Below are 27,201 nucleotides of genomic sequence, written 5' to 3' on the forward strand. Positions count from 1 at the left end.
TAGCTAGAGGTGGAGACGGGTCATCTGAACAAGAGGAGACGGGTCCACAGGTGCAGAAGAATGAACCTATAATACATGTAAATAATTTAGTTTAGATGAATAAAATAATTAATTAACACATTATTTTATTGTAAAAAAATAAACCTGTGTGTCGACGGGCTCCCGAGATAGCATGTGAGAGGGCTCCTAAGCGGCCCGCAGAGCCGGAGATGCAGATGGTGCCATAGACCTTGCTATAAGACGAAGAAAGTAGTCATCGAAAATAATATCCAAGTTTATGTCCTCATCTCCGTCTCCCATATATAGATCACTAACTGGCACCTGTGGAAATGATAACGAAGGATCATAATGTGCAAACATCTCTGGCGTATATCCAGGTCTCTGTGAAGTTGACGGCCTGGAAGAAGAAGTCGACGGGGTATCTGTAGCCGACGGAGCCTGATGGGCTTATATCGTCAGGCTCATCTACTAGACCTCTGCCAGCCCGACCACCTCGATCTGCCAGCCCGACCACATCTATCAGCCCGACCACCTCTATCAGCCCTACCCCCTCTGGAACACCCTCTGGTACAGGCTCTGGAGCAGGCTCTGGAACATCCTCATCGACACGATGCCACTCCTGTGCTCGTGTCATACTAATGTCGGTAAGTTGAACTATCCGTGCTGCATATGCCGCTATCCCAGGGTCGATGGACTCTGTACGGGGAATGCTCTCATGGCGTATCATCAGAGTCATCCGTAGCTGCATATATTTGCAAATATTAAGAATTGAATAAATTCGTAAAGTAATACATAATAAGACGGTGGATTAAGTTTAAGACTAATAAAACTTACCAGCGCCTCATACGCTCCTGAGAGTGATGCATATCCTCGGCCATCAGGACGAGGCGTCGAGGGGTTGGCAATTAAAGAGTGAGTGATATGCATGCACCACGTCATGTACTCATGGATCGGAGTGTCATGTCCGACAGCCGCTAGAGTTGTCATCCTCGTGTTCCATGCATCGACTTCCTGGTGCATACGCGCTCGTCATGCCGCATTGTCGATCGAACGCTCGTCCCTGGTATAGTGGGTGTGCTCCCAATGTGTAGTTGCGGGTATGTTCTGTACATGCCCAAACTGCCGTAACACACGGTCGGGCGCGTAATGCTCAACAATGTCCATATGGATCAATGGACACTGTGCCATCCACATGTGCTCACCAGCCCTACAAAACGCCCGCAACTGACTCAAAATCTGATCATACCGCGTCCATATGAAAGCCTATAAAAAGAATTCAACTAGTTAACAATAAAAGACTAACAAAAATAACAAACTAATGTTAAATCAAAAAAACTTACCTCGGGCGCCGTCATGCGGTCAAACTGATCCCTAAACGGGAGAATGACATGGTGCGTCTCCACACCTCTGGTACGGCCTTGCGACCATCTCCGCGCGTATGGCATATCCTCAGCAACATAATCATCGGAAGGGTGAGCAGCTATGGGTTGAAAGGTCTCAACCTAGTCGATACCCATATCTGTCATAGTCATCAAAAAAATTGTTTATCAGTCGTCGTTTCAAAAAAAAAAATTTAGTGTTTTATTACACACACTTAAATATATTACCTGAAGAAGAGGGCTAAATGCAGCGACCTCAAGCCTCTCGCCCATAGAGGCTCGATCAAATCCTCTGTATATGTAAGCCAGGATAGCGGCGCCCCAACTGTAACATCCCAGCTGGTCTAGATCCTCAATAAAGAGCAGATACCTCATACTCATATCCGCACCCGACGTGTTCGGGAACATGATGCCCCCGAATATGATGAGAAGATATAAGTAAGCACGTCGGTCAACATCAACCTGAGGCGTCGCCTCGCCAATCGGATGCTGCAAATGTACGAGGCGCAAGTGAGCATGGAGGAAGGACCGCAATAACCGACTCCGTCCATGCATATCCCTCTGATGAGGCACGAAATCAGTGAGCCTAGTCAACTCCTGGGGATACGACAGCTGCGGAGGCTCCACTCTATATAATGCCTGTCCATCAATATGTAGACCATAAATCACCTCGACATCCTGCAAGGTGATGGTAGTCTCGCCAGTGCGGAGATGAAATGTATGGGTCTCCGGTCGCCAGCGCTCAATCATGGTCGTCACTAGAACCCTATCGTGCACAAGCCGACCAACCTCGATGCACTGGTAGATACCGCCCCGACGTAGTATATCTATGACACGAGGATATGGGGGAATAGCCTCTGGTATATCCCATACATATTGGGACCTATGCTCATGTTGTAGATAAAGTACCCCTCTGTTGTCGAAGGGCCCCCGCTCCCTGGAGGTGTCCTATCTATTTTAGCCATTTTAAATTAATCATTAATACATGAAATAAGGATTAAAGTGGTATATTTTTTACGCATTTTAAATTAATCATTATTTTTTAATTAATCTCTAATACGTAGTATTAGTTGTGTAATCTTTTACCGAGAAATTATACAAAGGATTGAATCCTAAACTAGGGATTTTCAATTTCTAATTAGCATATAAATAAATTAACAATTAAAGATATAAAGATTAATAATTAACAAATCAAAAAATTAACAATTAGCTAGCAAAAAATGAGCATATAATTAATAAATAAGCAATTAACTAACTAATCAAACAATTAATAAATTATTAGCATATAATTAATAAATAAAAAATTAACTAACTAATCAAATAATTAACAAATTATTAACAAATAAACAATTGGCTTAACAAAAACTAAATAAATAATTTGTTAGTCTAACAATTGAAATAACTAATCTAACAATTAACAAATACTAAATAAGCAATTAATAAACAATTAACAAATTAACAACAAATAAAGAAATTAAAAAAATTAAAAAAAAATGAAAAAACGGGCAGAAACAGCCCATTTTGAGCACAAAAAAAGTGCGTAAAAGTTTTTTTTTGTACAATAGTAATGCTTAGGTTAATAATGTAATAGAAAAATCATAGTAAAATACCTAGATTGAAGCTTTGATTTTGAGTTTTTGAATTGAATTACACGCCGCTTTATTGCGAAGAAACTTGTTCCTAAACTTTAATATACCAAAAATATTGACTTTTGGGTTGGAAATCAACCAAAAAAACGATGTTTTTGATCGCGTGGGACCTCGGAAATGCACCTTTAATGGCTGATTTTTTTTTCCTTTTGATCGTGGGGGACGAGTGGTGGGGAAGAAGGAGGCCCCGTATATTTAAGAGCTTTTTCGCATAGATTCTGTGCGTAAATGAACTTAAGTGTAAAACTACACTTTGGTCCTTTTACGCACAGAATCAGTGCGTAAAGCCTATTTTGGTTCTCTTTTTTTTTTAATGGGTTATTTTAGTTTCAAAAATATATTTTTGGGTTACAAAAGTCTTGGACCCTAACTCAGCCCATGCCTCCCTACCGTGATGCTATTTTCTTTTTATACACTTTCTTTTTGTAACACGCAGTGGCAGAGATATCCATTAGTCAAGGTGTGTGGATAATTAATTTCACCCTAAAAGCAATTTTGTATGTATATACAACAGGTCGCTGCGGTGTAAATTAAACAACATGCATAATAAATACAAAACAACAACAATAACATACCCAGTGCGATTCCACAAGTGTGGTCGTGAGGGTAGGATGTACGCAGACCTTATCTCTGCTTTTGTGGGCTAGAGAGGTTGTTTCCAAAAGACCCTAGGCTCAAAGAAAGGAAAAGAGAGGGAAAGAAGAGAAAAGAAAGTGAGAGGAACAAAAAAGTATTTCGAAGCTGATACAAAAAGTATAGCAGTCAAAATAGCAAGTTACCACGCAAATGTTTCAACAAATGTTAATGCACATCGACGAGTAGGAAACTGCGTGAGTACTGAATAATATTGGTAAAACAAATGCAACACTAAATAGCAATAAACATCGAAGCATAAGAGACTACGCAATAACTGAATCCTACTACTTACTAACCTGCTACCCTAATCCTCGACCTCCATAGCTACCTATCTAAGGTCATGTTCTCAGTCAACTGAAGTTGTGTCATGTCTTGTCTGATCACCTCCACCAATTCTTTTCGGCCTAAATTAATTTGAAAATAAGTTTATGTGTAATACTAGACACTTTTTAGGTACCATATCTGTGCCTTAATTTGTGTAAAATCCGGAAATTTTGACGCATTTTATTTTCAAATTTAATATTAATTTGAAAATAAGTCAATGTGTCTACTAGACACTTTTTAGGTACCATGCCTTAATTTGTGTAAAATCCGGAAAATTTGACGCATTTTATAACAATAACCCACTAGTTAATTGATGGTAACTATGGGAGATAAATTTTTATGTCCTAAATTGATATGTGTACCAATACAGGTGTTGAGAAATGATTTGGAGGTCTCCTCCGCAGCTGATCTTCCTCAACAAATTCAGGTTTTATTATATAAAAAAAAAAAAAAAGTGGGTTTATTGAATATCATATTGGTTTGATTTTATTCACTTCGTTTTTTTAGCAGTAATATTTTGAGATATTGACACCTATATACATTTCTAAGCATTTATTGGCATACTTTTGGCAAATTATTAGGTTTAGCAATTGAAGTCTAAAAAAAATGAAATTGTATAGTCATTTTCAATCATAACTGATGATTTAATGGTAAGGTCAATATTCTCTTCCTTATTTCACGCCTCATAATATGTATTCACATAGAAAATTCCAACTAAACACCTAAAAAGAAGTGTTTGTTTTTTAGTAATAGTGGACGAGAAGGCTGCAATTCATCCATTCAATAACGGATCCAACTTTCTGTTTCTTCTCTCTTCTTCTTCTTTGTTGTTGAACTGAACTCGTGTGAGTGGGTATGGTTGTAAACACTTGAACGATACTATAAACAAAATTTATGGAAGATTAGAGGTGATTCGGACGGGTGTGGAGGAAAACATCGGACCCAAAAATGCCACTGCAATGTGTGAATAACATGTTGTATATTGTGTATATTATCACACAGATTTACATAAACATCATTGCCCCATAAAAGTAGAAGTAAGCTCTACGTACATCCTACCCTCCCCAGATTTCACCTGTGGAATTACACTAGGTATGTTATTGTTGGATTTACATAAACGTCACTGTGAAATGTATATGTCATGTCGACTTCCTTGACTCTTGCATACCTTGTACTCCTTTGGTTCTACTCACCACGTCCACTTGTAAAGACTTCCCCACAACAGAGGCAAGGGAACACAACTTCCTTCACAAAGTAATTAGGAGGCATGTAAGGAAATGAAATCCATGCAACTGCAATCATTGTTTCCTCATCCGGATCAAAGAGAGGATCCCACTTCAGTGTCCTCATTTGATACGACCAATTTTTGTAGGATATATAACACGCTAGTGTCAAGAGAAGATGAACATAATCTTCCAGTATTATTAAACGAATTAACACACATCTATTCTCAATAAACCTATATTGCATTCTCCCTTCAACTCGCACTAGTTTGTTATTGGTTTACGCAAACCCTTGACTTCTGGCCATCCATAGAAAAACTTCCCCATCACTACGTACTGCAGATTCTCACGAATGATCACTTGCTCACCTTCTTCTTCCCACATCATGATAGGCTCGTCATGTAGATACGTTACATGTTTAATGGGTATTGAAAGTATAGGGCTTTGGGGTTTATAATGGTTTGAGAGTTCCAACATAGGTTAATTGTGTCGGGAAAATCGTAGGGGCCTAGACAACCTCCGGTGGAGGCTGTCCAACAGACATGGATGCCGGTGGGAGCTAGGGTTTCTAGAGAGCATGTTTTCCCTTAAAAAGCAGCTCACTTTTACAGATGGAGTAACTAATAAGTACAATACTATTTAACACTGTGTGCAAAATATTACTCGACCAGGTTGCTTAAAATATAAATTGTAGGTAGTTATTATTTAATAAACATTGTAATAACTTATAATAAGTGATAAGTAACGTACTGTAGCATTTAAATTACATTGATTAAAAAATATTCAATTACACTATCAGTCCATACATAATTAAAGTCCTATTTGAAAAACGATTTGATTCACATGCATACAGGGAAAGAAAAACCTTTGAAAAATAATAGACGCGCATGGCCAGAAATAAGACAAATTCTATATATATAAAAAAAAATCCTTAGATAGCTTTACATCTTATGCCGTATTAATTAATGGGTAGTCACTGTGGAGTTGCGAAAGAGAACAATGGATGGTAACTTCATATAGAGTGGGCATGTTAGGGGATACGATATGGTATTGTTTTTATAGGATGTTTGCTGATTGCTGTGAGAGAACTGAGAGTCAGTTAATAATGGGAGAAAAAACTCATAGTATAACAGCTGCAACGCCAAATGTGGATTCATACCTGCTCCAGAATCACTTGGCTTTCACAGGCGTCTAAGCATCTCCCCTTAAACAGCCTATAGAGGCGAAACTTCAAAGTTGATTTAAGTGAGACATGGGTATCGAGATAGCTAGCAGCTCAGCCCATCTATAGTCGGAAACATCAGGAGAACAAATTATATCATGCACTGGAGAAACCTATTATTTCCAGTCAACACCTCTAAGAATCGCCTCAGTGTGAAAGAGGAAGAGACCAACGGTATGAAAAAGCATCTAATTCGTAAGAAACCAACAAATGTCATAGAACTGGTAAGAAAATCTTTCCCTTTTGCTGAGATCTCATGACTAAAAAAGAAATATAAGATGCCAGGGCTACAATAACTATTGACTAAGAAGTCTGTATGAGGGCAAATCCTCCAACCGTGTTACGTTTTCTTGCAAAAGCTCCCTTTCAATTTGTCGACGAGTGGACTTCATAACTGTCTGCATGAAACGTAACAGATCTAACTTCAGAAATGCAGGGCACTTGGTTCACATGAAGAAATAATTTATGAAAAGGTCCTTTTCAAGATAACATCAGTCTGTATCATGCCAATCATCCATAGCATGTGAAGAAATTCTCAAGAAAACACTATGCTAATATCAAACTTTGGGACTGAAAAATAATTAGGATACTGAGAATGTATTTGAATACAGAACACAAAAAGGTGCACGCCAAGAACTACTCTGGATTTTTTGCTAGCCTGGCATCGGAAAGGCATGCCTAAATTATCACATGAAACTGAAACTCAATTCCAGCGACAATTTGGTGGGTTCTGTGGGAAGAAAGAAATGCTAGAGTTTTTGTGAACAAGAAAAAGACACATCTAACACATAATTGATAGATTGCTTAGTTTGGAGCAACATAGCTAAAGCTGACTTGTTAGAGGCCGAACCATGATTGAATTATACCAATCTTTTGGATGTACTCCTGTCCAGAATTATCTTTTTGCTGAGTGCCGACTTACATCAATAATATTATTTTATCCTACCTATAAAAAGCATATAAACTACCAATAACTCCACGAGCCATTCTTAACCCATAACTTCAAGCTACTAGTAGAAAGCAAAACTGGTTCCGACACCATGCGGCCAAGGATACTACAACAAATTCCCTTGTTGTTACGACTGTTGTAGCCAAACTGAAACTTTTTTAGAAGCATATAAAATGGAAAAGGCATGGGAACTTCTAATTGAATTAGGAGACCAATTACCCATCTCATATCCAATGTGGGACTCTTAACAGGAACAAAATGAACTTCCATATCCTCAACTAAATCTCGCTAATTTAAATGCACATATAACTTCATAAAACTTTTAACGCACATACATTGAAGTCCATATATGACGCGTGCATGGCAAGCCACAGATGATCCATCAGCTTAAACGTGATACAATATAGCAGATCAAATGCTGATTCATTTTCTGTACAAGGCAAAAGACATGCTTAGAAGAGAATGCCAAAATGCAGAAGCACTAAGGGGACAATACTTGAGGAAGCAGATTTTCAGACCACGGTCAAACAATTTACCTGCAAGAAACTTCAAAAAAGTTGCTCCCACCAGATTCCTTGGTTTTACTGCAGAGTATTTAGATAAATGAATCAACACAAAATCTCCTAGACTTAGATTTGTCTAAAGAGTTTCAACATTTCGCTGTAAAGAAGGGCATAGAAGGAACACATACAAGCTTCTAGATCAAGCATCTGGATAAGCATAAATGTGATGTTGACACCAGCAACAGCAAATGGGTATTCCCACAATGCCCTATCACCTTCCTGCTTTTGAAGAAGATCCTGGAACGATTTCTGCAAATAAAATAAGGGAGAAGAAGCTTATCAAAATAAATTAGGAAGAAGAAGAGTATGAATTATGGACCTAGCACGTTACTGCTTGAATTTGGCTACAGCATAGAAACGCTGTTCATAATTAAGTGTACACTTGATTACATGGTTTTGCACATTTCTTTCTTTCTTTTTGAACAAAATGGAGCAAGGAAATTGTTTCATTCATCAGTATAAACATTACATGCTTCAGATACAACTCTACACTAGAATGACTTGCTACGTGCAAGCTCAATATTAGGGCATTGAATTATGTCAAAGTAGACTACAAGACAGCTACTTTTCTGCTTCGTATACAATTTTTAAAAACAAGAAAGCCTCCTTTTTGTCTTATGGTAAAATTGCAGAACGACCATAGATTTAGCATAAAATGTTGAATCTCCCACATACCCAGTGTCACCCAAGTGGAAACTATTTCAACACATGAAATGGTGAAATTCATTACTTAACCTACAAAGTAGGCTTCATTTGTATCATGCCATGGTGTAACTCAATAAACATCAACTAAGTCAATAGCCATCCACTAAAAAAAGGAACAACTTTGATGTTTAACAAAAAAGTTTACACTTCTGTGTCAAAGCTAGATGATTTATTTGACTAATAAAGTGAATTTTTTAATAAATAATTAAGTTAGAATTACATAGAGAAGTCTTCAAATTGTGAAAGAGTAAAATGGTTAGTTGAAAAGACATCACGTAGATATTAAGACAGTATTAATATTAGTATCACCGACTAGCACTTATGAGAAGAAAAAAAGTGTATCAGTTTACGCATCAAAATTTTTTGTAATAGGAAAATTATCCCAAGGAAGGGAATGAGAACCAGTATTTTGCAATGGCCAAAAGCAAAAAAGCAGGCCAAGTATTTTGGTCAGAATAGGAAATATGCGATAAAATGGTTAGTTTAAATATTAGTATTACTTATAAGAAGGAAAAAAAAAGTATCAGTTTATGCATCAAAAATTTTGTAATAGGAAAATTATCCCAAGGAAGGGAATGAGAACAAGTATGTTGCAATGGCCCAAAGGAAAATTGCAGGCCAAGTATTTTGGTCAGAGTAAGAAATATGTGAAAAAACATGAATTACATTTTCTAGTGAGCTAATTAATTTTATAACATAGAATTGTCGGCAAATAGTAACAGAAACATCTAATGAAAAAAATACTCGTGGGACCATAACCAATATTATGATGTAACAATTTTTCTCTAACTTTTAGCAAAGTCAAGGCAACTTTTTGAGGTAGGGTTAATACCAATAGCGACAAGACAGACTTTCTAAAATCAGGTAAACAAAGTGGATAATGCCTTTTGTTTTGAGTTTAGCGGAGAGCTTGATTACACACAAGATTGTCTTATATTTCATTCATGTGGTAGAATAAAGGAAATGCTTTCTGATTGCACCCAAAGGGGTCTCAGGTTTAAATCCCAACAGAGACAAAACACTAGGTGCTTTTTTCCTATTTGCCCTAGCCTTGGTGGACAGAGTTACCTGGTAACCATTGTTGGTGGGAGCTGGGAGGTATCCCGTTGAATTAGTCTAGGTGCACGCAAGCTGGCCCGGACACCACGACAACAACATACCCAGTATAGTCCCACAGGCGGGGTCTGGGGAGGGTGGAGTGCATGCAGACCTTACTCCTACTTTTGTGGGGAATCATTATCGCGCGAGGTAGGGGGTCAAACCTACGACTTTCTACCTAGGAAACAGATGCTCTTTCCACTGAAGCATCTTTCCACTGAGCTACAGGCATTTTCGTTCTAGAACATCAGATGAATATGTAATATCTTGATGTGGCCTAATTCATGCATTCTAATTGTCCGCTGTAATTTACCATCGAGCATATTTTTTTTTTGATTAAGCACCGGGTGTCCGGGTCTCTTTGAGCCCCGACTAATCCCGGGGGTGCACAGGCCCTCGGCAAGGAGTTTCCCGCAAGTGCACCACGGGTAATTCAGGGTTTTACCCCAGTCCGATGGCTCTCAGAAATTGTTTGCACCCAGTGGGTTTCGAACTTGAGACCTTGAAACTTTATTGGAAATGGAAAATATATGTACATCTCCAGGATTTATCTTTTTCTCGTTCAATATATTACATGCGTCGCTATATCCATCCACACTAAAATCTTCCAACCTTAGTATTTTTTTTAAAAACGTGGTGCCTAGGGTAGCTTGCACGTTATGTTTCTTGGACTCTTCAAAATCCCCGTCGCAACCGTGTCAACACGACATCAGTGTGGATGTGGGATCCATACTGGATTTGGTCAACTTACCTTGGGTACTTCGACCACATCCTATGACCGAGAAGTATAGATTGATATTTGGTTTGATTTTTGGGTTTATGTAATATATATAGAGTTACATAAAGCTAAGTTGCGCAGACTATTCAGTTTTGATGCTGAACCTGTCTCGACACGAGACTGGGACGGGTGCGGGTGCGGGATACATTTCGGATTTGGTCAACCAACTTCGGATACTTTGACCTCAATCTATGGACAAAATTAGGGGGCAAACTCAGATTTTGATTTCTCAAAATAAAAGATAAAACAGATTTAAGACATGGGAAATGGAATGCGCATCTTGGAGAATGAAAAATTGTATTCTACAATATACATGTAAGTTTTCATAGATTATCTCTAAAAATTTAGAATATCTTTATAGCTCTATTTTTATAATTTGAATTTTCTTAGCTGAATCCCAGCATCCGTATCCATACCTGGATTTGCACCCCCGACTCTTAAATTTTAATTTTGCCGAATCCGACACTTGGATGGGTACCCGTATCGGATACCCGCACCCGAGTATGAGCAGCTTAGATATAAAGTATGAAAATGCTTTTCTATTATGCGAGATAAGAATAAAATATTGGTGTTTATAAAGAATGAAGTTTTATTAGTTTTAGTTCAATGACTTTAACTAATCGCAATATATACACTTTTTTTCTTTTTTGAAACTCTAATCGCAATATATACTCTATATGTTGTAATATACATTATTGGCTATATCCCAGCACCTGTAGGCGCACTCAGATTGATCCCTGCCCCAATCCTAAAATTTATGTGATGAAGAATCCAACCTCTAGATTTGCACCCGAATCGAATACCCGCACCAAACTCCGAGCAACATAGCTTGCGTGCACCTCGACAAATTCACGAGGTATTTGCTACCTCCCACCAACACAGGTGCCGGGTAACTTGGGCTAATCGAAAAAAATCACCTAGTATTTTTACCACCGCTGGGATTTGAACCTGAGAGCTCAGGTCCTCAACTCAACCCACTTCATTGACCACTAGGCCAACCTTAAGAGTCTATTGTTATCTTTTCGAGCCTTTATATATTATGCTAAATCTCCAGGGCCTCAAATATATGAGTTAATTTAATGAAATATACTTTGTTTGAAATTGTAAAAGTTTAGGATGGCACCAGTGTTGTGAAAAGTGCCCGCTTCATCCCTTTGAGTGATGAAGCGAAGCGAGGCGAAGGATCAAGGCTTATTGAGGGTGAGGCAAAGCGTTTGACTTAAGCAATCGCTTCTGAGGTGAGGAAGCGGTTGCTTCTTCATTGTTTATATTAAAGGTGACTTTTTAGCAAAAAAAGGATAGGTAGGGACTTGTATTAGAAAAAGATACTAGAGTTGCTAGGTCATTTCTTCTTTCTCTCTCAGCGACTAGGATCCTTCGAAATCTGCAACTGCTACTTTTTGAAAATTCAGGAAATTTTCTTCTTCTTTATTTCATTGCGTCTTCTTTGCACTACCACTTCTTCTTTTTTGCTGCTTTTCTTTTATTTTGCCATTGCTTCTACTGGGCTTCTTTTTTTTCTTTTCTGCTTTTCCTTTATTTTTTCGCTGCTTCTGTAATCTTCTTAAGCTTTTTTTCCTTCTCTGTTTTTTATAAATTGTTTTGTTGCTTCTGCTTTCTTTCTTCTTTGTCTTTCTCAGTTTGTTAATTTATTTATGATACGATCCTAATTAGTTGTTCCTTTAATTTCCATTTTTCAGTTAATTAGTTAGTTGATTAGCAGTTAATTACATTAGTTAGCTGATTAGGACTAAGTGAGTTGGGCACGTGACACGCACGTGGTCCCATTTGCTGTTAACAGACTGTTACCAGAAGTTAGTTATAACTAACTTCTGGAAGTTAACATTTGAGTTGAATTTTGCCATTAAATACCTACAATCCTCATTTGTAATAGCTATCAAGAAAATTGTGAAGATCAATGAGAAATCCCTTGCATTCTTCTATTCCATTCGAGTTCAGTTGAGCTCTTGAGTAACTGTTCAAGAACAAGTTGTTCTTTAGGTTCGCAATTCATTTTCCAATTTGGTAATTCAATTGTAATGAACCTATCAGACAATCCTAATCAGTTGTTCCTTTAATTTCCATTTTTCAGTTCAATTAGTTAGTTGATTAGCAGTTAATCACATTAGTTAAATGATTAGGACTGACTTAGTTGGGCACGTGACACGCACGTGGGCCCGTGACATGCACGTGGGCCCGTGACACGCACGTGGTTCCATTTGCTGTTAACAGACTGTTACTATAACTAACTTCTGGAAATTAGCATTTGGGTTGAATTGTGCCATTAAATACCTACAATCCTCATTTGTAATAGCTATCTAGAAAATTGTGAAGATCAATAAGAAATCCCTTGCATTCTTTTGGAAGATCAATAAGAAATCCCTTGCATTCTTCTATTCCATTCAAGTTCAGTTGAGCTCTTGAGTAACTGTTCAAGAACAAGTTGTTCTTTAGGTTCGCAATTCATTTTCCAATTTGGTAATTCAATTGTAAGGAACCTATCAGACGACCCTAATCAGTTGTTCCTTTAGTTTCCATTTTTCAGTTCAATTAGTTAGTTGATTAGCAGTTAATCACATTAGTTAGGCACGTGACACGCACGTGATCCCATTTGCTGTTAACAGACTGTTACCATAACTAACTTCTGGAAGTTAGCATTTGGGTTGAATTGTGCCATTAAATACCTACAATCCTCACTTGTAATAGCTATCTAGAAAATTGTCAAGATCAATAAGAAATCCCTTGCATTTTTCTATTCCATTCGAGTTCAGTTGAGCTCTTGAGTAACTGTTCAAGAACAAGTTGTTCTTTAGGTTCTCAATTCATTTTCCAATTTGGTAATTGTAAGGAACCTATCAGTGGTATCAGAGCTCTGATTCTCTGACCCAATGGGAGACCACAACACGAGGATGCAAGAGCTGCGTAAGGAGGTTGATGCTCTCAAAGGTTCACTCGAGAGTGCGGTGAATTCTGTGACTGAGATTCGTGGTGCAGTAGATGGTCGAGTAGCACAAGCTATGGAGGAAATTAAGAGGATATTGAACAACATTGAACACTGATACAAATACTAACAATGGGAACAGTGTTGCAAATGGATTCGGTCCTCAGATGGTGGATTTAGAGGAGAATGTAGCTCCAACTCGTGCATGTCAAAGGAATGAGGAATATCAGTTGCCTACTAGGGGTTACCAAGTCGAATTTCCAAAGTTTGATGGATATGCTTTGAAGGATTGGCTTTAAAAGGCAGAGCAATTCTTTGATGTTGATGAAACACCTGAAGAATCCAAGGTTAAACTAGCTTCTTGCAAGCTGGAAGGCAAGACACTTCAATGGCATCAATCTTTCATGAAACAAAGATTGACTAGAGACTGGCCTCGTTGGGGTGAATATGTGAGATATCTGTATGCAAGATTTGGTTCAGAATTGTTTGAAGATCCAATGGGTGATTTTAAGGAACTTAGACAGGTAACTTCTGTTCAAGATTATGTAGATCTGTTTGATGAGTTGCTTACCAGAGTCGATTTATCTGAAGAATATGTTGTTAGCTGCATTGTGAGGGATTAAAACCAGAAATTGGACTTACTGTTAAGATGTTAGGGCCTAGAACTTAAGCTATACCAATCAGTTTAGCTAGAATTCAAGAAGAAACTTTAGAAGTACAGAAACAAGTCTTTTTAGAACCAACTGTCATACCTAACCCAAGAAACAATTCAAGATTCCAAAACTTTTCATCTCCATTACCTCCTAGACAAAAAATTTCATTTTCCCAACCCACCAGTCAAAACCCCAGACCCTCATCTTTGTTCTCCAAACCACCACCAAACTCTAACCCCCAAAACCCAACCTAAGGAATGTTAAGATGCTCACCCCTGCTGAAATGGATGAGACGAGGAAGCAAGGACTATGCTTTAATTGTGATGAAAAATACTCATTTGGTCATGTACGTAAGAAGAGAAGACAGTTGTTCTTTATGGAGGTGGGTGAAGGAGAGGAGCTTATTGAGGAGCCTGAAGATATTGCACTAGATCCTGCTGCATTCTTGTCTATGATTGGACAAGGACTAGAAACTGATGAGGAAGGATCTATTCTACCACATGTCTCTGTGCATGCTATGAATGGAATTCATGACTTTAGGACCATGAGAGTGACAGCTTCTGTGATGGGTAAAGCTGTCCATGTTCTAATTGATACAGGAAGCACTCACAACTTATTGGATTTAAACACAGCTAAGAAGTTAGGTTGCTTGATGACTGCTATTTGCCCTTTTGGAGTAACTGTAGCTGATGGTAAAAAGGTTCAAAGCAACTATGTTTGCAAGAACTTGACATGGAGGATGCAAGGTGTTGTGTTTGATTCAGATATGTTAGTTCTGCCTATTGGAGGGTGCAAAATGGTTCTTGGCATCCAATGGCTGATCACTCTAGGGGACATCATGTGGAACTTCAAAAAGTTAAAGATGGAATTCAATATAATGGGGCATAAAATCTCTTTAAGAGGCATGCAACCACCCAAATCTAAGTTGATTCAGCAAACTAGTATGGAGATATTGTTAGCAAAACCAGCTGAGTTATGCATGGTTTCTGTGGGAGTATTGATGCATGAGAATGCTGATGTGGGAGCTAGTTTGTTCTCTATAGAAGCTTCAGAAAGCCAACAGGAGGATGAGGAGTTGCAGATGATACTAGAAAACTATAAGGATCTATTTGAGGTTCCTACTGAACTGCCCCCATCCAGATTACATGATCACAAGATCATCTTGAAAGAGGGCACTTCTCCAATCAACATCAGACCATACAGATATCCAACTATTCAGAAAGATGAGATTGAAAAAATGGTAAATGAGATGCTTAGCAGTGGGGTAATAAGAAATAGCACCAGTCCTAACTCTTCTCCTATTGTCATGGTGATGAAAAAAGATGGATCCTGGAGATTATGTGTAGACTATAGGGAACTAAACCACAACACAGTTAAGGACAAATTTCCTATCCCTGTGATTGAAGAATTGTTGGATGAATTGATAGGGCCAAATACTTTTCTAAGTTGGATCTAAGATCAGGATATCACCAAATCAGGATGTTTGAACCTGATATTCCAAAAACTGCATTTAGAACCCACCATGGTCACTATGAATTCCTAGTGATGCCATCTGGATTGACAAATGCCCCATCTACTTTTCAGAGTTTAATGAATCAGATCTTCCATGACCAACTGAGAAAATTCATCTTGGTATCTTTTGATAACATCCTAATTTACAGTTCTAGCTGGTCTGACCACTTAGCTCATCTCAAAACTACATTTGGGATTCTAAGGTCTCATGTCTTGTTTGTCAGGAAAAGCAAGTGTGCTTTTGGTGTGCAACAGATTGATTACCTTGGTCATGTGATCTCTGATCAAGGAGTAGCAATGGATCAGCAAAAGGTTGAATCTGTTCTAAATTGGCCTCATCCTGCTACTATTAAAAGTCTGAGAGGTTTCCTAGGCTTGGCAGGCTATTATAGAAGATTCATCGGGTGTGGTATGGGATCATTGCTAGACCACTACATGACCTACTGAAGAAGAACATTTTCTCTTGGACCAATGAAGCAACTGATGCTTTTGAAGCACCGAAATTAACTATAACTTATGCTCTTGTGCTTGCCCTTCCTTTGTGGTGGAGACTGATGCATCTGGAGGTGGTATTGGGGCAGTATTGGCTCAAGATAACAGACCCCTTGCTTTCTTCAGCCAAGGGTTATGTGAGAAAAACAAAGCTTTATCTGTCTATGAAAGGGAATTGCTAGCTCTTGTCACTGCTGTCCAAAGATGGAGACCATATCTTCTTGGGAGACACTTTGTTGTCAAGACTGATCACCAAAGTCTAAAGTTCCCTTTAGAGCAAAGAATCACCACCCCCAGCCAACAGAAATGGTTGGTCAAATTGCTTAGCTATAACTATTCCATTGCAAACAAGAAGGGGAAGGACAATGTTGTTGCAGATGCTTTATCTAGAAAGGAGGAGCGTATTCAACTATGTAGCATTTCTGGCTTACAGACTTATCTCATGGAGCAATTCAAGGACTCCTGGATTCATGACCCTCAACTTCAGAAGTTGATCCAAACTATTCAATCTATGGGCACTCACAAACCTTACTATAAGTATCAGGCTGGAATTCTCAGTAGGAAGGGTAAACTCATGGTGGGTGCTAATCCTGCTCTTAAGCAGGAATTAATGTCATTCTATCATTGTAGCTCTGTGGGAGGTCATTCAGGAATCAAAGCCACTTTGCAAAGGCTGAAACAGGATCTGTATTGGAAGAAAATGAAGCAAGATGTCTACTCTTTTGTGAGGCAATGTGAGGTGTGTCAGAAATGTAAAGGGGAGAATGTGGCATATCCTGCATTGTTGCAACCACTTCCAATTCCTGTTGGTGTGTGCCAGGATATCTCTATGGATTTCATTGAGGGGTTGCCTAGAGTTGCTAACAAATCAGTGATTTTTGTTGTGGTGGACAGACTGAGCAAAGCAGCCCACCTCATGTCCCTCAAACACCCCTATACAGCTTTGGATGTGGCTCAAGTTTTCATGGATCATGTTTTCAGACTTCATGGAACGCCTAGAACCATTGTGTCTGATAGAGATGTTGTTTTTACTAGCAGATTTTGGAAGGAGCTGTTTACATTGCAGAAAGTGTCACTCACTTCTACATCATATCACCCAAACAGATGGAAAAACTGAGGTTGTCAACAGGTGTTTGGAGAGTTACTTGAGATGCATGAACTTTGATAAAACCAAGGATTGGCCCCAGTGGTTGGCATTAGCTGAATGGTGGTACAACACATCATTCCATTCTTCCATCAAAATGACACCATATGAAGCTGTTTATGGTCAAAAACCACCACCCCTACTGCCTTACACGGCTTTTGACTCTCAGATTGATGCAGTTGATAGGAGTCTTTTGGTTAGAGAGGCAACCTTGAGAGCTCTCAAACTTAATCTAGCCAAAGCTCAAGCTAGGATGAAAGCACTAGCTGATAAGGAGAGGACAGACAGATCCTACTCTATTGGAGATTGGGTATATGTAAAACTACAGCCCTATAGACAGAATTCCGTAAGAGATCATGCTTTTCACAAGCTCTCAGCTAAGTTCTTTGGCCCATTCAAGATTCTAGCCAAGGTGGGAGCTGTTGCATACACTTTGGACCCTCCTCCTGACTCAAAGATCCACCCACAGCACCTGGGAAGATTACAATGCCATCAAAGCCCAGTTTCCTACATTTGATCCTTGAGGTCAAGGATGTTTGATAGGGGGAGTAGTTGATACGATCCTAATTAGTTGTTCCTTTAATTTCCATATTTCAGTTCAATTAGTTAGTTGATTAGCAGTTAATCACATTAGTTAGCTGATTAGGACTGAGTTAGTTTGGCACGTGACACGCATGTGGTCCCATTTGCTGTTAACAGACTGTTACCAGAAGTTAGTTCTGGAAGTTAGCATTTGGGTTGAATTGTGCCATTAAATATCTACAATCCTCATTTGTAATAGCTATCTAGAAAATTGTCAAGATCAATAAGAAATCCCTTGCATTCTTCTATTCCATTCGAGTTCAGTTGAGCTCTTGAGTAACTGTTCAAGAACAAGTTGATCTTTAGGTTCTCAATTCATTTACCAATTTGGTAATTCAATTGTAAGGAACCTATCAATTTAATTGGGTAATCTTATTTAGTTTGTTATGTATTCAATTGGGTAATCTTCTTCAGCTTTTCTTTTTCGTCTCTGTTTTTTATAAATTGATTTGCTTATATATATATATATATATATATATATATATATATATATATATATATATATATATATATATATTTATTTTTTATTTTTTATTAAGCACCGGGTGTCCGGGTCTCTTTGAGACCTGACTAATCCCGGGGGTGCACAGGCCCTCGGCAAGGAGATTCCCGCAAGTGCACCACGGGTAATTCAGGGTTTTACCCCAGTCCGATGGCCCTCAGAAATTGTTTGCACCCAGTGGGTTTCGAACTTGAGACCTTGAAAGGGAGCAAACCCCAAGGCTCAAGCCAATTACCACCAGGCCAAATAATAAACTCGACAAAAGTAATATATATATATATATATATATATTACTTTTGTCGAGTTTATTATTCAGTTATTTATTAATATGTGCAAGGTTTATTTAGGTATTGTTTTAAATTGCACTTTAATGAAGCGAGCGCTTCATTCTCGCTTTAACCACAGAGGACCCGTGTCACTTGTACACTTCTCAAAAACACTAGATGTCACAGAACTTGCTCCACAGACTTTTACGGTTCTGTTGATTTTGTAGCCTAAATAGGTCCAAAATGCTCATCAAAATAGATCTGACATGTCAGTTAACAGCTTCATACTCTACAGTCTATCGAACAAATTTGTTTGATTATACAAGTCAGTTGAAATAACGATGTGAATGATACAGCATTTTCTCTTTCTTCATGGTCAACTGAGATCTACAACAATCTACATAAAAAGGGCAGCTCGGTGACTAAAGTATTCCGCATTCACTCAAGGTCCGGGGAAGAGCCTCACCCCAAGGGGGTGTGATGCAGGCAGCCTACCCTGACGCAAGCAGCAGTAGTTGATTCCACAGCACGGACTATAGGTCACACGGAGACAACTTTACCGTTGCTCCAAGGATCTCTCCTACACCAATCTACCTATTTATCCCAAAAAAACTGGAAAGGAAAAAAGATATCTACCTTTTTATCCCGTCTTCATTCTCAAGTATCCCCAAGTATCTTTAGATAAAATTACTGATAGAAACACTTAAAGCTATGGTATCACAAAGAAAACAAAAGGGTGCCTGCTGAACTTTTCTGTTTGAGAGTAGCAAGGAATAGCAGAGAGGAATTGAACCATCCTCTAAGAAGCCCATCAACCGACACCCTCCCAACCACTATGATGTTTATAACGGTTCAGGAATCAAATAGAATCATACTTTGACAATTGCATGAAAGAGGGGCATAAGAAACTGTGGAACATACAGATGTAACACAAAAATCTGAATAATAACTACAATCTCAGGAGACAGAGTCATAAAGACCAGTTTAAGAAGAAACATATATGTTAGGTCTCCAAATGATTACCAAATCACAGCACATGTTGATACTAAAGATTAGCTTTTCATTATTGGCATAAAAGGTTTACATGTCACTATCTCCCTTCTCCATAAAGAGAAGTAAGAAAGAGGACGTACCGGGAAATTTCGCGCAAAATATAACAAGTTCTCCAGTGATACGAATCCGGCACCCCTATCAAAATCAATCAAACATGTCAGTGGTTAAACAAGAGTGGAAGGACCAGAAAGGGCAGAAGAACTCAGAAAATCGAGATTAGATAAGCTCAACCATTAGTGCTTTCTTATTTTCGGATGCCATGAGCAGGGGGAGAGAGAAGATGCTGATGTACCTAAAGTCAGTAGATGGATCCTTCCCTTGCCAACCCATTTCCTTCCACTGCTCAGATATTAAACCATGGAGTTCTTCCACAGGGAAGGCAGTTTTCCACAATGCTCGTAAAGCTTCCTGTTGGTAAAAGAGAGAGAGAGAAAGATGAACAGTAAGAATGTAGATTTTAACCTTAATGGAATGTTTAAAATCCTTAAAGATGTTATCTCATAAGTTCATTGGGAAATAGCTAAGACGTCTTCAAATAGAGGACACCTGATGTTCAGGAATTGAACTATCATATGCAACATCTATACGGTTTTGTAGTCTTTGCAAGCATTCCTCCTGACATTAACAAAGTGGGAAGAGAAGACATCTGTGAGGAGCTTAACATTCTGAATAACATATTCTCTAAGAACAAAACGGGATAAGCTGACACAAGTGGGAAATTGAAAATAGAAAGCTATATTGGCAATCTCATCAGAACTATCAACTGGCTATCTAGGTATTGCAAAGAAGAAGGGAAAGCGTAAAAAGTTAGACAAAAGACTTTCATGCCTGAGACTTGCCACAGTTTAAAAGAGAGTTAAAAGCATATGTGAATGTCAACATGAGCTCAATTTGCCGAATGACTAAGAAACCAAATAAAATTCACTACCACTCGCAACACTCAGCATCTTCCCCATTTGTAGGAACTGTGAAGTGTAAAATCTTGGAGAAAACAATCAGAATCGCAAAACAAATTTGTATAGCATATTGGCAGTACCACAAAGAAATCCTATCCAGAATACAAACTTACAATAAAAGAGGATCAAAAGAACATAATACTACATCGTGTTTTATGACACTCCTATAATTTACCTAGCAGGAAGCTTGCGCTTCAAATAACATGCACTAGAATATTACCTCGGCTGGTGTCAGATCAAATGATGGACGACCATCAATATCTGTTCCCTGGGCACAAACGCATGAAAGGCCTCTGCCAAGCCATGCTGTTGATCCTGCCACAACCTCTGCAGAAACAGAAAGAAAAGATGATCTAAAGAAAATGAGAGGTCGAGTTTTCAATAACAACAGGCTTCATTGTATATAAAGATGGAGCAAAATTAGATTTAGGCACAACAAGAGATGTGCATCCTCTTTTTAATTGTTAAGAAGAGAAGTGCACCCTTTATTTTTTTATTTTTTTATTTTCTTTTTGTGGGAGAAGGAATTGAACTGTATCTTTATTGACACATAGGGAAGACAACTCTACATCATATGAACAAAGTTTTGTAACTACGGACGAAGTATCAAGAATGCATCGATTCAGAAACTATGACAAGGTCCAATTGTGTGATCAGGATAATATCATAACTCAATCACAAACATGGTACATGTGTGGGTACCAACACAAAAGCTGACTAGTGTTACAGAACAAATATCATGACCTACACTACTCAGCTAGATAGGAGAAATCCTACCTGCCAAAGTTGGTCATTGAGAAGTGGAAACATGAGTATACTTTTTTCCTTTTTCGTTGTTTAACCAAGGAAATTATATCGATGATGAGATATAAGCACCGAGAGAGTGCTATTACAAATGTAACAAAAACAGCAGGGAATGTTCAGCATAAGAATACCATTCAGGTGTCTTAACATTCATGAACTAACCTTCATTAAAAAAACAAGAAAAAAAATCGTTTTGAACTTACATGGAGAACAAACAAGAACCAATATCACACTACTCTACCAGAAAATTGCCTTTTACAATTGTTTATCAAAAAACAATGCCCATTTGAAACCAAAAATAAGATTCGATTATGTAATGTAAATTCGTCAAAGAAAGAGGAATTTTCTTTTTGTAAAAAAACCAGCAATGTCCCGACAGTTTAAATTACCTGGTCATGGAATTTAAAAGAGCAGCTCAATCACAATCTGAAAAATTGCAACCCTCAGATGAACAGTTTGGTTAACTAATCATGGTATTAAATATGCAGCCAATACCACTCCCAAAAGTTAACATAAATGACCTAGTACATTCTTAACCACTCCTTTCTAGTGTTCTGTCCACTCTAAAACTATCAGTGATCGTTAGAGTCGTTAAAGCTACTCATCACACATTTCCCTATATGAAAGGTCAACAGCCAGCATTCATTTTAACCTACAAACTGAAACCATGAAATAACCGTGGTCAGATCATGCACCACAATTTCCATATGATGTTAGTTAAAGTTTCTTGTCGTCCTTCAAGAACAGTCAAATAGACGGCTCTATAGGCATATTGATCCTCTAGATATTTATCTACTGCCATTCTTCTCCACTAGAACAACAACAACAACACACCCAATGTAATCCCACAAAGTGGGGTCTGGGGAGAGTAGCATGTATGCAGACCTTACCCCTATCTTGGGAGGTAGAGAGGCTATTTCCGGTAGACCCCCGGCTCGAGAAAAAACAGTTCAAAGGAGTTCGGAAAAGAAAGTCGCTGAAATGAAGAAGCCATGGCAAAATACATCAGAAAGCATGACATAACATGCGGAATAATAACTACAAGAAAATAATACGTACAAGAAGTAGCAGATAGTAACAGCAATCGAAGGACAAGAAACTACAAGATAATGCTACGACTACTAGTGAGGAAGGATACGCGAGCGAGACAATGCTCTACTACCTGAACAAATATTCGGTTGGATCAATACCATTCCGCAATTTTACTGAATAAATGACTCAATTACATAAACAAATTAATAAGCTGTTTCAGTGTATGTGTATGAAATTAACCGATCACAAATTTTTACATGCATCTTCCTGCTCTATATATAGATATAAAATATAATACTCATCAAAAAGCTAGGGCACAAAAGAAAAAATTGCGGAAAAATTGGATGCAAACTGACCACAAAACTCAACGCAAGTAGGCATGAGTAAACCTAATTTCAATCCACAGATATAAACTCAAATAAAGATAAAGCAGTAAGGGAAAAAGAAAAAAGAAAAAAAAAGTAGAGAGAGAAAGAGAGGTATAAAAATAACAAATGTTTTCGTTACTATAAAGTAAGATATTAAAAAAGGAAAATACCAGAAGTAGAATGGCAAGTAGTAGTACTATTCCCTTGAGATATCCTCACTGCCACGAATGATTCTCCTCTATCCTCCATTTTTATTACCCAAAAAAAAAATTGAACGCAAAATTCAATGCGAACACTAAATCTCCAATGAAGACAGTTGAAAGGTTATTTTGGAACTGTAAAAAAAATGTGGAAAATTTGGATAGCGAAATAGATTTCTTGAACGGTTATTTTGAAGATTCCTTCATTGAAGCCGCAAGATCTGCTACAAAGCCATGGAAGAAATATCTGCCCCAAAAGAAAGTTTTTATTTATGGACAGCTAGTAGATACAGTTGGTGTGTGTGTATTTCGAGAGATTCTTGCTACGAAATTTTCGTTTCTAGTCTTATTATTAGATTAGATCATAGAAAGTGGAAAAAGTAATCACGGAAAATGAGTGAGGTCGTGGGGGTAGCGAAGTCGGTGGGTGGGGATGTAAGGAGTTTGTTGAGTTTTGGTGTCCTTGTCCGCTATTGGGGAGCGGGAGAAATTAGGGCGGTCAGGCAGGGCATCGTATGGTAAGGCAGGGCATCGTATGGTAGATAGATATTATCATACCGAAATTAAAATATTTTATACAATATTATGGTATTTGATATGCGTTTTAATTTGATATTCGGTATTTATAAAGAAAATATCGAAATACTAAATATCATACCGAAATATATAATTACATATACAATTCATATATATTATTAAACTAACAAATATATAAACTAGTATTAGTATGAAACTAATTGTTTAGATGTTAGAATTTTGACTACTCTATCTTGATTGAAATATCTTTTTTGTGTAATTGATTTACTAAAGGGATAGCTTGTACTATCTCTTGAAATTTACATGTGTGAGGTGTTAGTCTGATATAATTGAGACGTTTCTTGAATAAGCGAAGCCATAATTCTATACGATATGATTATATGTAAATCGAAGTCGAAAAAACTATGGTTACCGATTTACCGTATCGCAAAATACCAAAACCAAACTTCAAAATACCGAACCATACTGAATTAATTTGGTATGGTAATGACATAGTATTTTTAGAAATCGAAAACCGAAATTACAGCACCGAATTTCAAATACCGTACCATGCTCACCCCTAGGAGAAATGGGTAAATACGTGCAATTATTATATCAAATCAAATAATTTAACTTTATTCTTTGTGTGAAATAGATTGATGCATTTCAAAAACGCTCTCTACCTAGAAACAAACCCTAACCCTAAACTAAACTGGAAAACCTTGGATAGCCATGGTAGCTGGCGGCCAGCCACCTCATGTAACGACCTGTTTGGTCGTTATAGTCTTTTCGGCATTTTCGCCCTTTTTCGAGCATTGATTAGCTCATTTTTTACCCGAGGGGACCGTAGACACGCTTCCCAAGGTGTCTAGATCGGATTCGGACAACTTTTGTGAAATATAGGCTTAAAGTGAAAAATGGTTGACCCAAAGTTGACTTTTGGGTAAACGGACTTTTTTCGGGATTCCGTCGATTCTGAGAGGTCCGGATGGTCGTTTAGAACTTGTGTGTGTATTTGATTCATTTCCCAATGCACTCGGATGCATTTTGGGACTTGGGTTGGGAAATTGGAATTAAGGCATCAAGGGTTGACTTGGTCAACAAGACCTCCGTTGGGAATCCTGAGGCCACGGGCACATTCGTAGCGTGTTTTTATGTGTGTCTATGTGTATGGTATGTGAGCAGATGGCCTCGGGAACTAGTCGAAAAATCGGATCAAATGGTGAAACTTAGTAAGTTTTGGGTGTCTGGTGCCCGCTTTGGCGGCACCAGCACCGCGGTAGCGGTAGCCCTGCCGCTGGAGCGGTCGCCCTGTCGCTGGAGCGGTCCAAGGATTTTCGCCTTGAACGCTGAAGTCATAAAGTGACTGCTGAAGCAGCTCCGCTGGAGCAGTTCCAGTCCCGCTAAAGTGGGTGACGGGCAGTGTGTATTATTACTGAACTTTTTAAAGCCTTTAGACCCTCATTTACTCCCATTTCGAAATTAGAGCTTTGGGGGAACTGTTCTTGGAGATAATTTGGGAATATTCTTGGAGGTAAATCTTGCTAATTCCTTTACTCTTCCTTTAATCATAATCATCTTAGATTCCCCCTTTCTTTTAATAATCCCTTAGTAATGGAAGTTGGAAGAGGGTTTTGATGAGCATTTTCTCTAGGCTTATTAATGACGAAATTGTTGGGGTTTATGCTAGTTTTTAATGAATCTAAGCTTGTTAATCATATATCTTTCATTTCTAATGTTGAATTTCGGAATCAAAAAGTTAGGGTTTATACCCAAATTGAGGGTTTTGCTTCAAATTCGAAATTGGGTAAATCTATGAGTTAATTGAGCAATTAGTGGTTGGGTTATGATCACCTAGTGCTTAATTTGATATTTGTCTTCCAAATTTTCCGTTTTGCCCTTGTGGGCCCGTTTCCCAATTTCTAGGGTTAGAATTGACCTAAATAGAATGGTAGCAATATTAGTATCATTCTTCATGATTTCTAATCTAGATTTCGATTATGCTTAGACTACTTTGGTTCTGAGGATCAGCGGAAAGGCAAGGTAAATGAGTGAGTTGTTGGTGCTGCGATTCGGCCATCCAGGTAGGTTATGGCTTACCTTTGGTGAGACTTCGTATAGCAAAACGCATATTTAGATTATATTGTCGGAGACAGCATATGAACCTTCGGGTATGAAGTTGGGTTAGATATTGCCTTAGGTTGGCCCTGTTGTGTGTTTGGGGCTAGCCACTTTGTTATGTTGTGATTAGATTGTTCTATTATGTTGGCTTAATGCCATGAGTTGTTGATTGATGTTGGATTCTGTTTTATCATCTTGATTACGATATTGTTGGTGTACCCACTGTTGGAACGTGTGATTCGGTTATACTGTTGACATACCCACTGTTGGTATTTGTGATTCGGATATATTGTTGACGTACCCATTGTTGGTACTTGTGATATTGAGCATGGTTATTGATGTTGATACATGCATTGCATGCACTCTCATTTTCATGATACACTGTTGAGATGCTGATGATATTTGATTAAACACTTGATGAGCAGGGCTCGGTTTTAATTGAGTGACGTAAGATGGCCGATGTCCGATGTTAGTTCCGGAATTGTTGATTGGGTGAGTGCATCAACTCCGCGGGTCCCCCAGAGTAATGCCGGTGAGAACCCCCTGTGGGCAAAGATCCGAGGTCCCGTTTATCTGTTGGGCAAAGATTCGGGAAGGGTGGCACTTAGACTTCGCGAGTCACACTGGGTTGTGCTACTGAGATGTCAATATTTCCGTCCGGAGTACATGTGTGCACAACATTTGCATGGCATTGCATTGCATTCATACACTATTGCATTATATTTCATTATGGCTTGATTTTGAGATGCCTGGTGTTGTACTTGTGATGTTGGATTCGGGCTTGATATATTCAGACTTGGCACATTTGGAATTAGATGCTTTACTTAGGCAATAACGTGTACTTGGATTCGATTACATTTGATTTATACTTGTTGATTTATCTGCTTATCTGCTTTAGTATCTAGATTGTGTTAGCTATGCTTAGTCGGCCGATGATGCCTACCAGTACTGTTGTTTTGTACTGACTTGCACTTGCTACATTCCTTTATGAATGCAGAGTATCAGGTTGGATCCACTTTCGTGACACGTGGTTGATAGTCGCTTCATCTTTATCTTCGAGTTTCCAGGGTGAGCATGGTCGTCCACTGCCTTGAAGACTTCTCTATCTTTATGTCCTATTCTATTCAGAGAGATGGACACTAAATGTATTATTATTCCAGACTTGTATTATTTCCCTTTTAGATGCTCTTGTATTTTTCAGACTAGACCCTGGAGTATTATTATTATTCCGCACTATCTTATCATATATATATATAATTGTGTTGTACTTGAGAACTGTCCTATATTGTATAAAATTTTTGGATTTAATAGTTTTAATTGGTTTTGTTGGAAAATTTGTATATCTCTATCTACTTCTATTACCTCACTTAGCTGTTGATTATTTTCTTCTGGTCTTCTCCTATTTAGAGTTCTTGATAAAAGATTATTACTTATTCTATTGTCTGAAAAACTTACTTTGGGTCTCTCTTGTCCTTGCCTTTCTGGTCCTCCTTCGTTTCTTGGTCTAGCTGAAAGAAAGTCCATTTTTGTGGT

At 38.2% G+C, this 27,201-nt stretch overlaps 3 protein-coding genes across 7 annotated transcripts; all 3 read right to left on the reverse strand.

Annotated features, from left to right (window-relative positions):
- Window positions 1-158: 158 nt before the first annotated feature.
- LOC132635048 (uncharacterized) lies at window positions 159-1,257 on the reverse strand. The gene is made up of 2 exons (XM_060351298.1): window positions 835-1,257; window positions 159-742 (listed from the first exon to the last, which is right to left on the reverse strand). The coding sequence occupies exons 1-2, from the start codon at window positions 1,018-1,020 to the stop codon at window positions 344-346; spliced, it is 585 nt and encodes a 194-aa protein (XP_060207281.1). The 5' UTR covers window positions 1,021-1,257; the 3' UTR covers window positions 159-343.
- Window positions 1,241-2,129, reverse strand: LOC132610788 (protein MAINTENANCE OF MERISTEMS-like). Its single transcript, XM_060325169.1, has 3 exons — window positions 1,608-2,129; window positions 1,406-1,502; window positions 1,241-1,263 (listed from the first exon to the last, which is right to left on the reverse strand). Exons 1-3 carry the CDS (start codon window positions 2,127-2,129, stop codon window positions 1,241-1,243), a joined length of 642 nt encoding a protein of 213 aa, XP_060181152.1.
- Window positions 2,130-6,511: 4,382 nt separating this feature from the next.
- On the reverse strand, window positions 6,512-23,551 carry LOC132633504 (uncharacterized). Of its 5 annotated transcripts, none has more exons than XM_060349975.1 (9): window positions 23,002-23,549; window positions 20,848-20,954; window positions 20,218-20,286; window positions 19,964-20,079; window positions 19,752-19,806; window positions 8,074-8,194; window positions 7,919-7,966; window positions 7,718-7,812; window positions 6,512-6,831 (listed from the first exon to the last, which is right to left on the reverse strand). In XM_060349975.1, the coding sequence occupies exons 1-9, from the start codon at window positions 23,078-23,080 to the stop codon at window positions 6,730-6,732; spliced, it is 792 nt and encodes a 263-aa protein (XP_060205958.1). In that variant the 5' UTR covers window positions 23,081-23,549; the 3' UTR covers window positions 6,512-6,729. The 5 variants fall into 5 exon arrangements, with proteins under 5 accessions (XP_060205958.1, XP_060205975.1, XP_060205965.1 ...); XM_060349992.1 differs by lacking the exon at window positions 23,002-23,549 and adding an exon at window positions 22,820-22,967; XM_060349982.1 differs by lacking the exon at window positions 23,002-23,549 and adding an exon at window positions 22,594-22,795.
- Between the last annotated feature and the right edge of the window lie 3,650 nt (window positions 23,552-27,201).

Source organism: Lycium barbarum, chromosome 1, assembly GCF_019175385.1.
Source record: "Lycium barbarum isolate Lr01 chromosome 1, ASM1917538v2, whole genome shotgun sequence".
In the NCBI taxonomy this organism is placed as follows: domain Eukaryota; kingdom Viridiplantae; phylum Streptophyta; class Magnoliopsida; order Solanales; family Solanaceae; genus Lycium; species Lycium barbarum.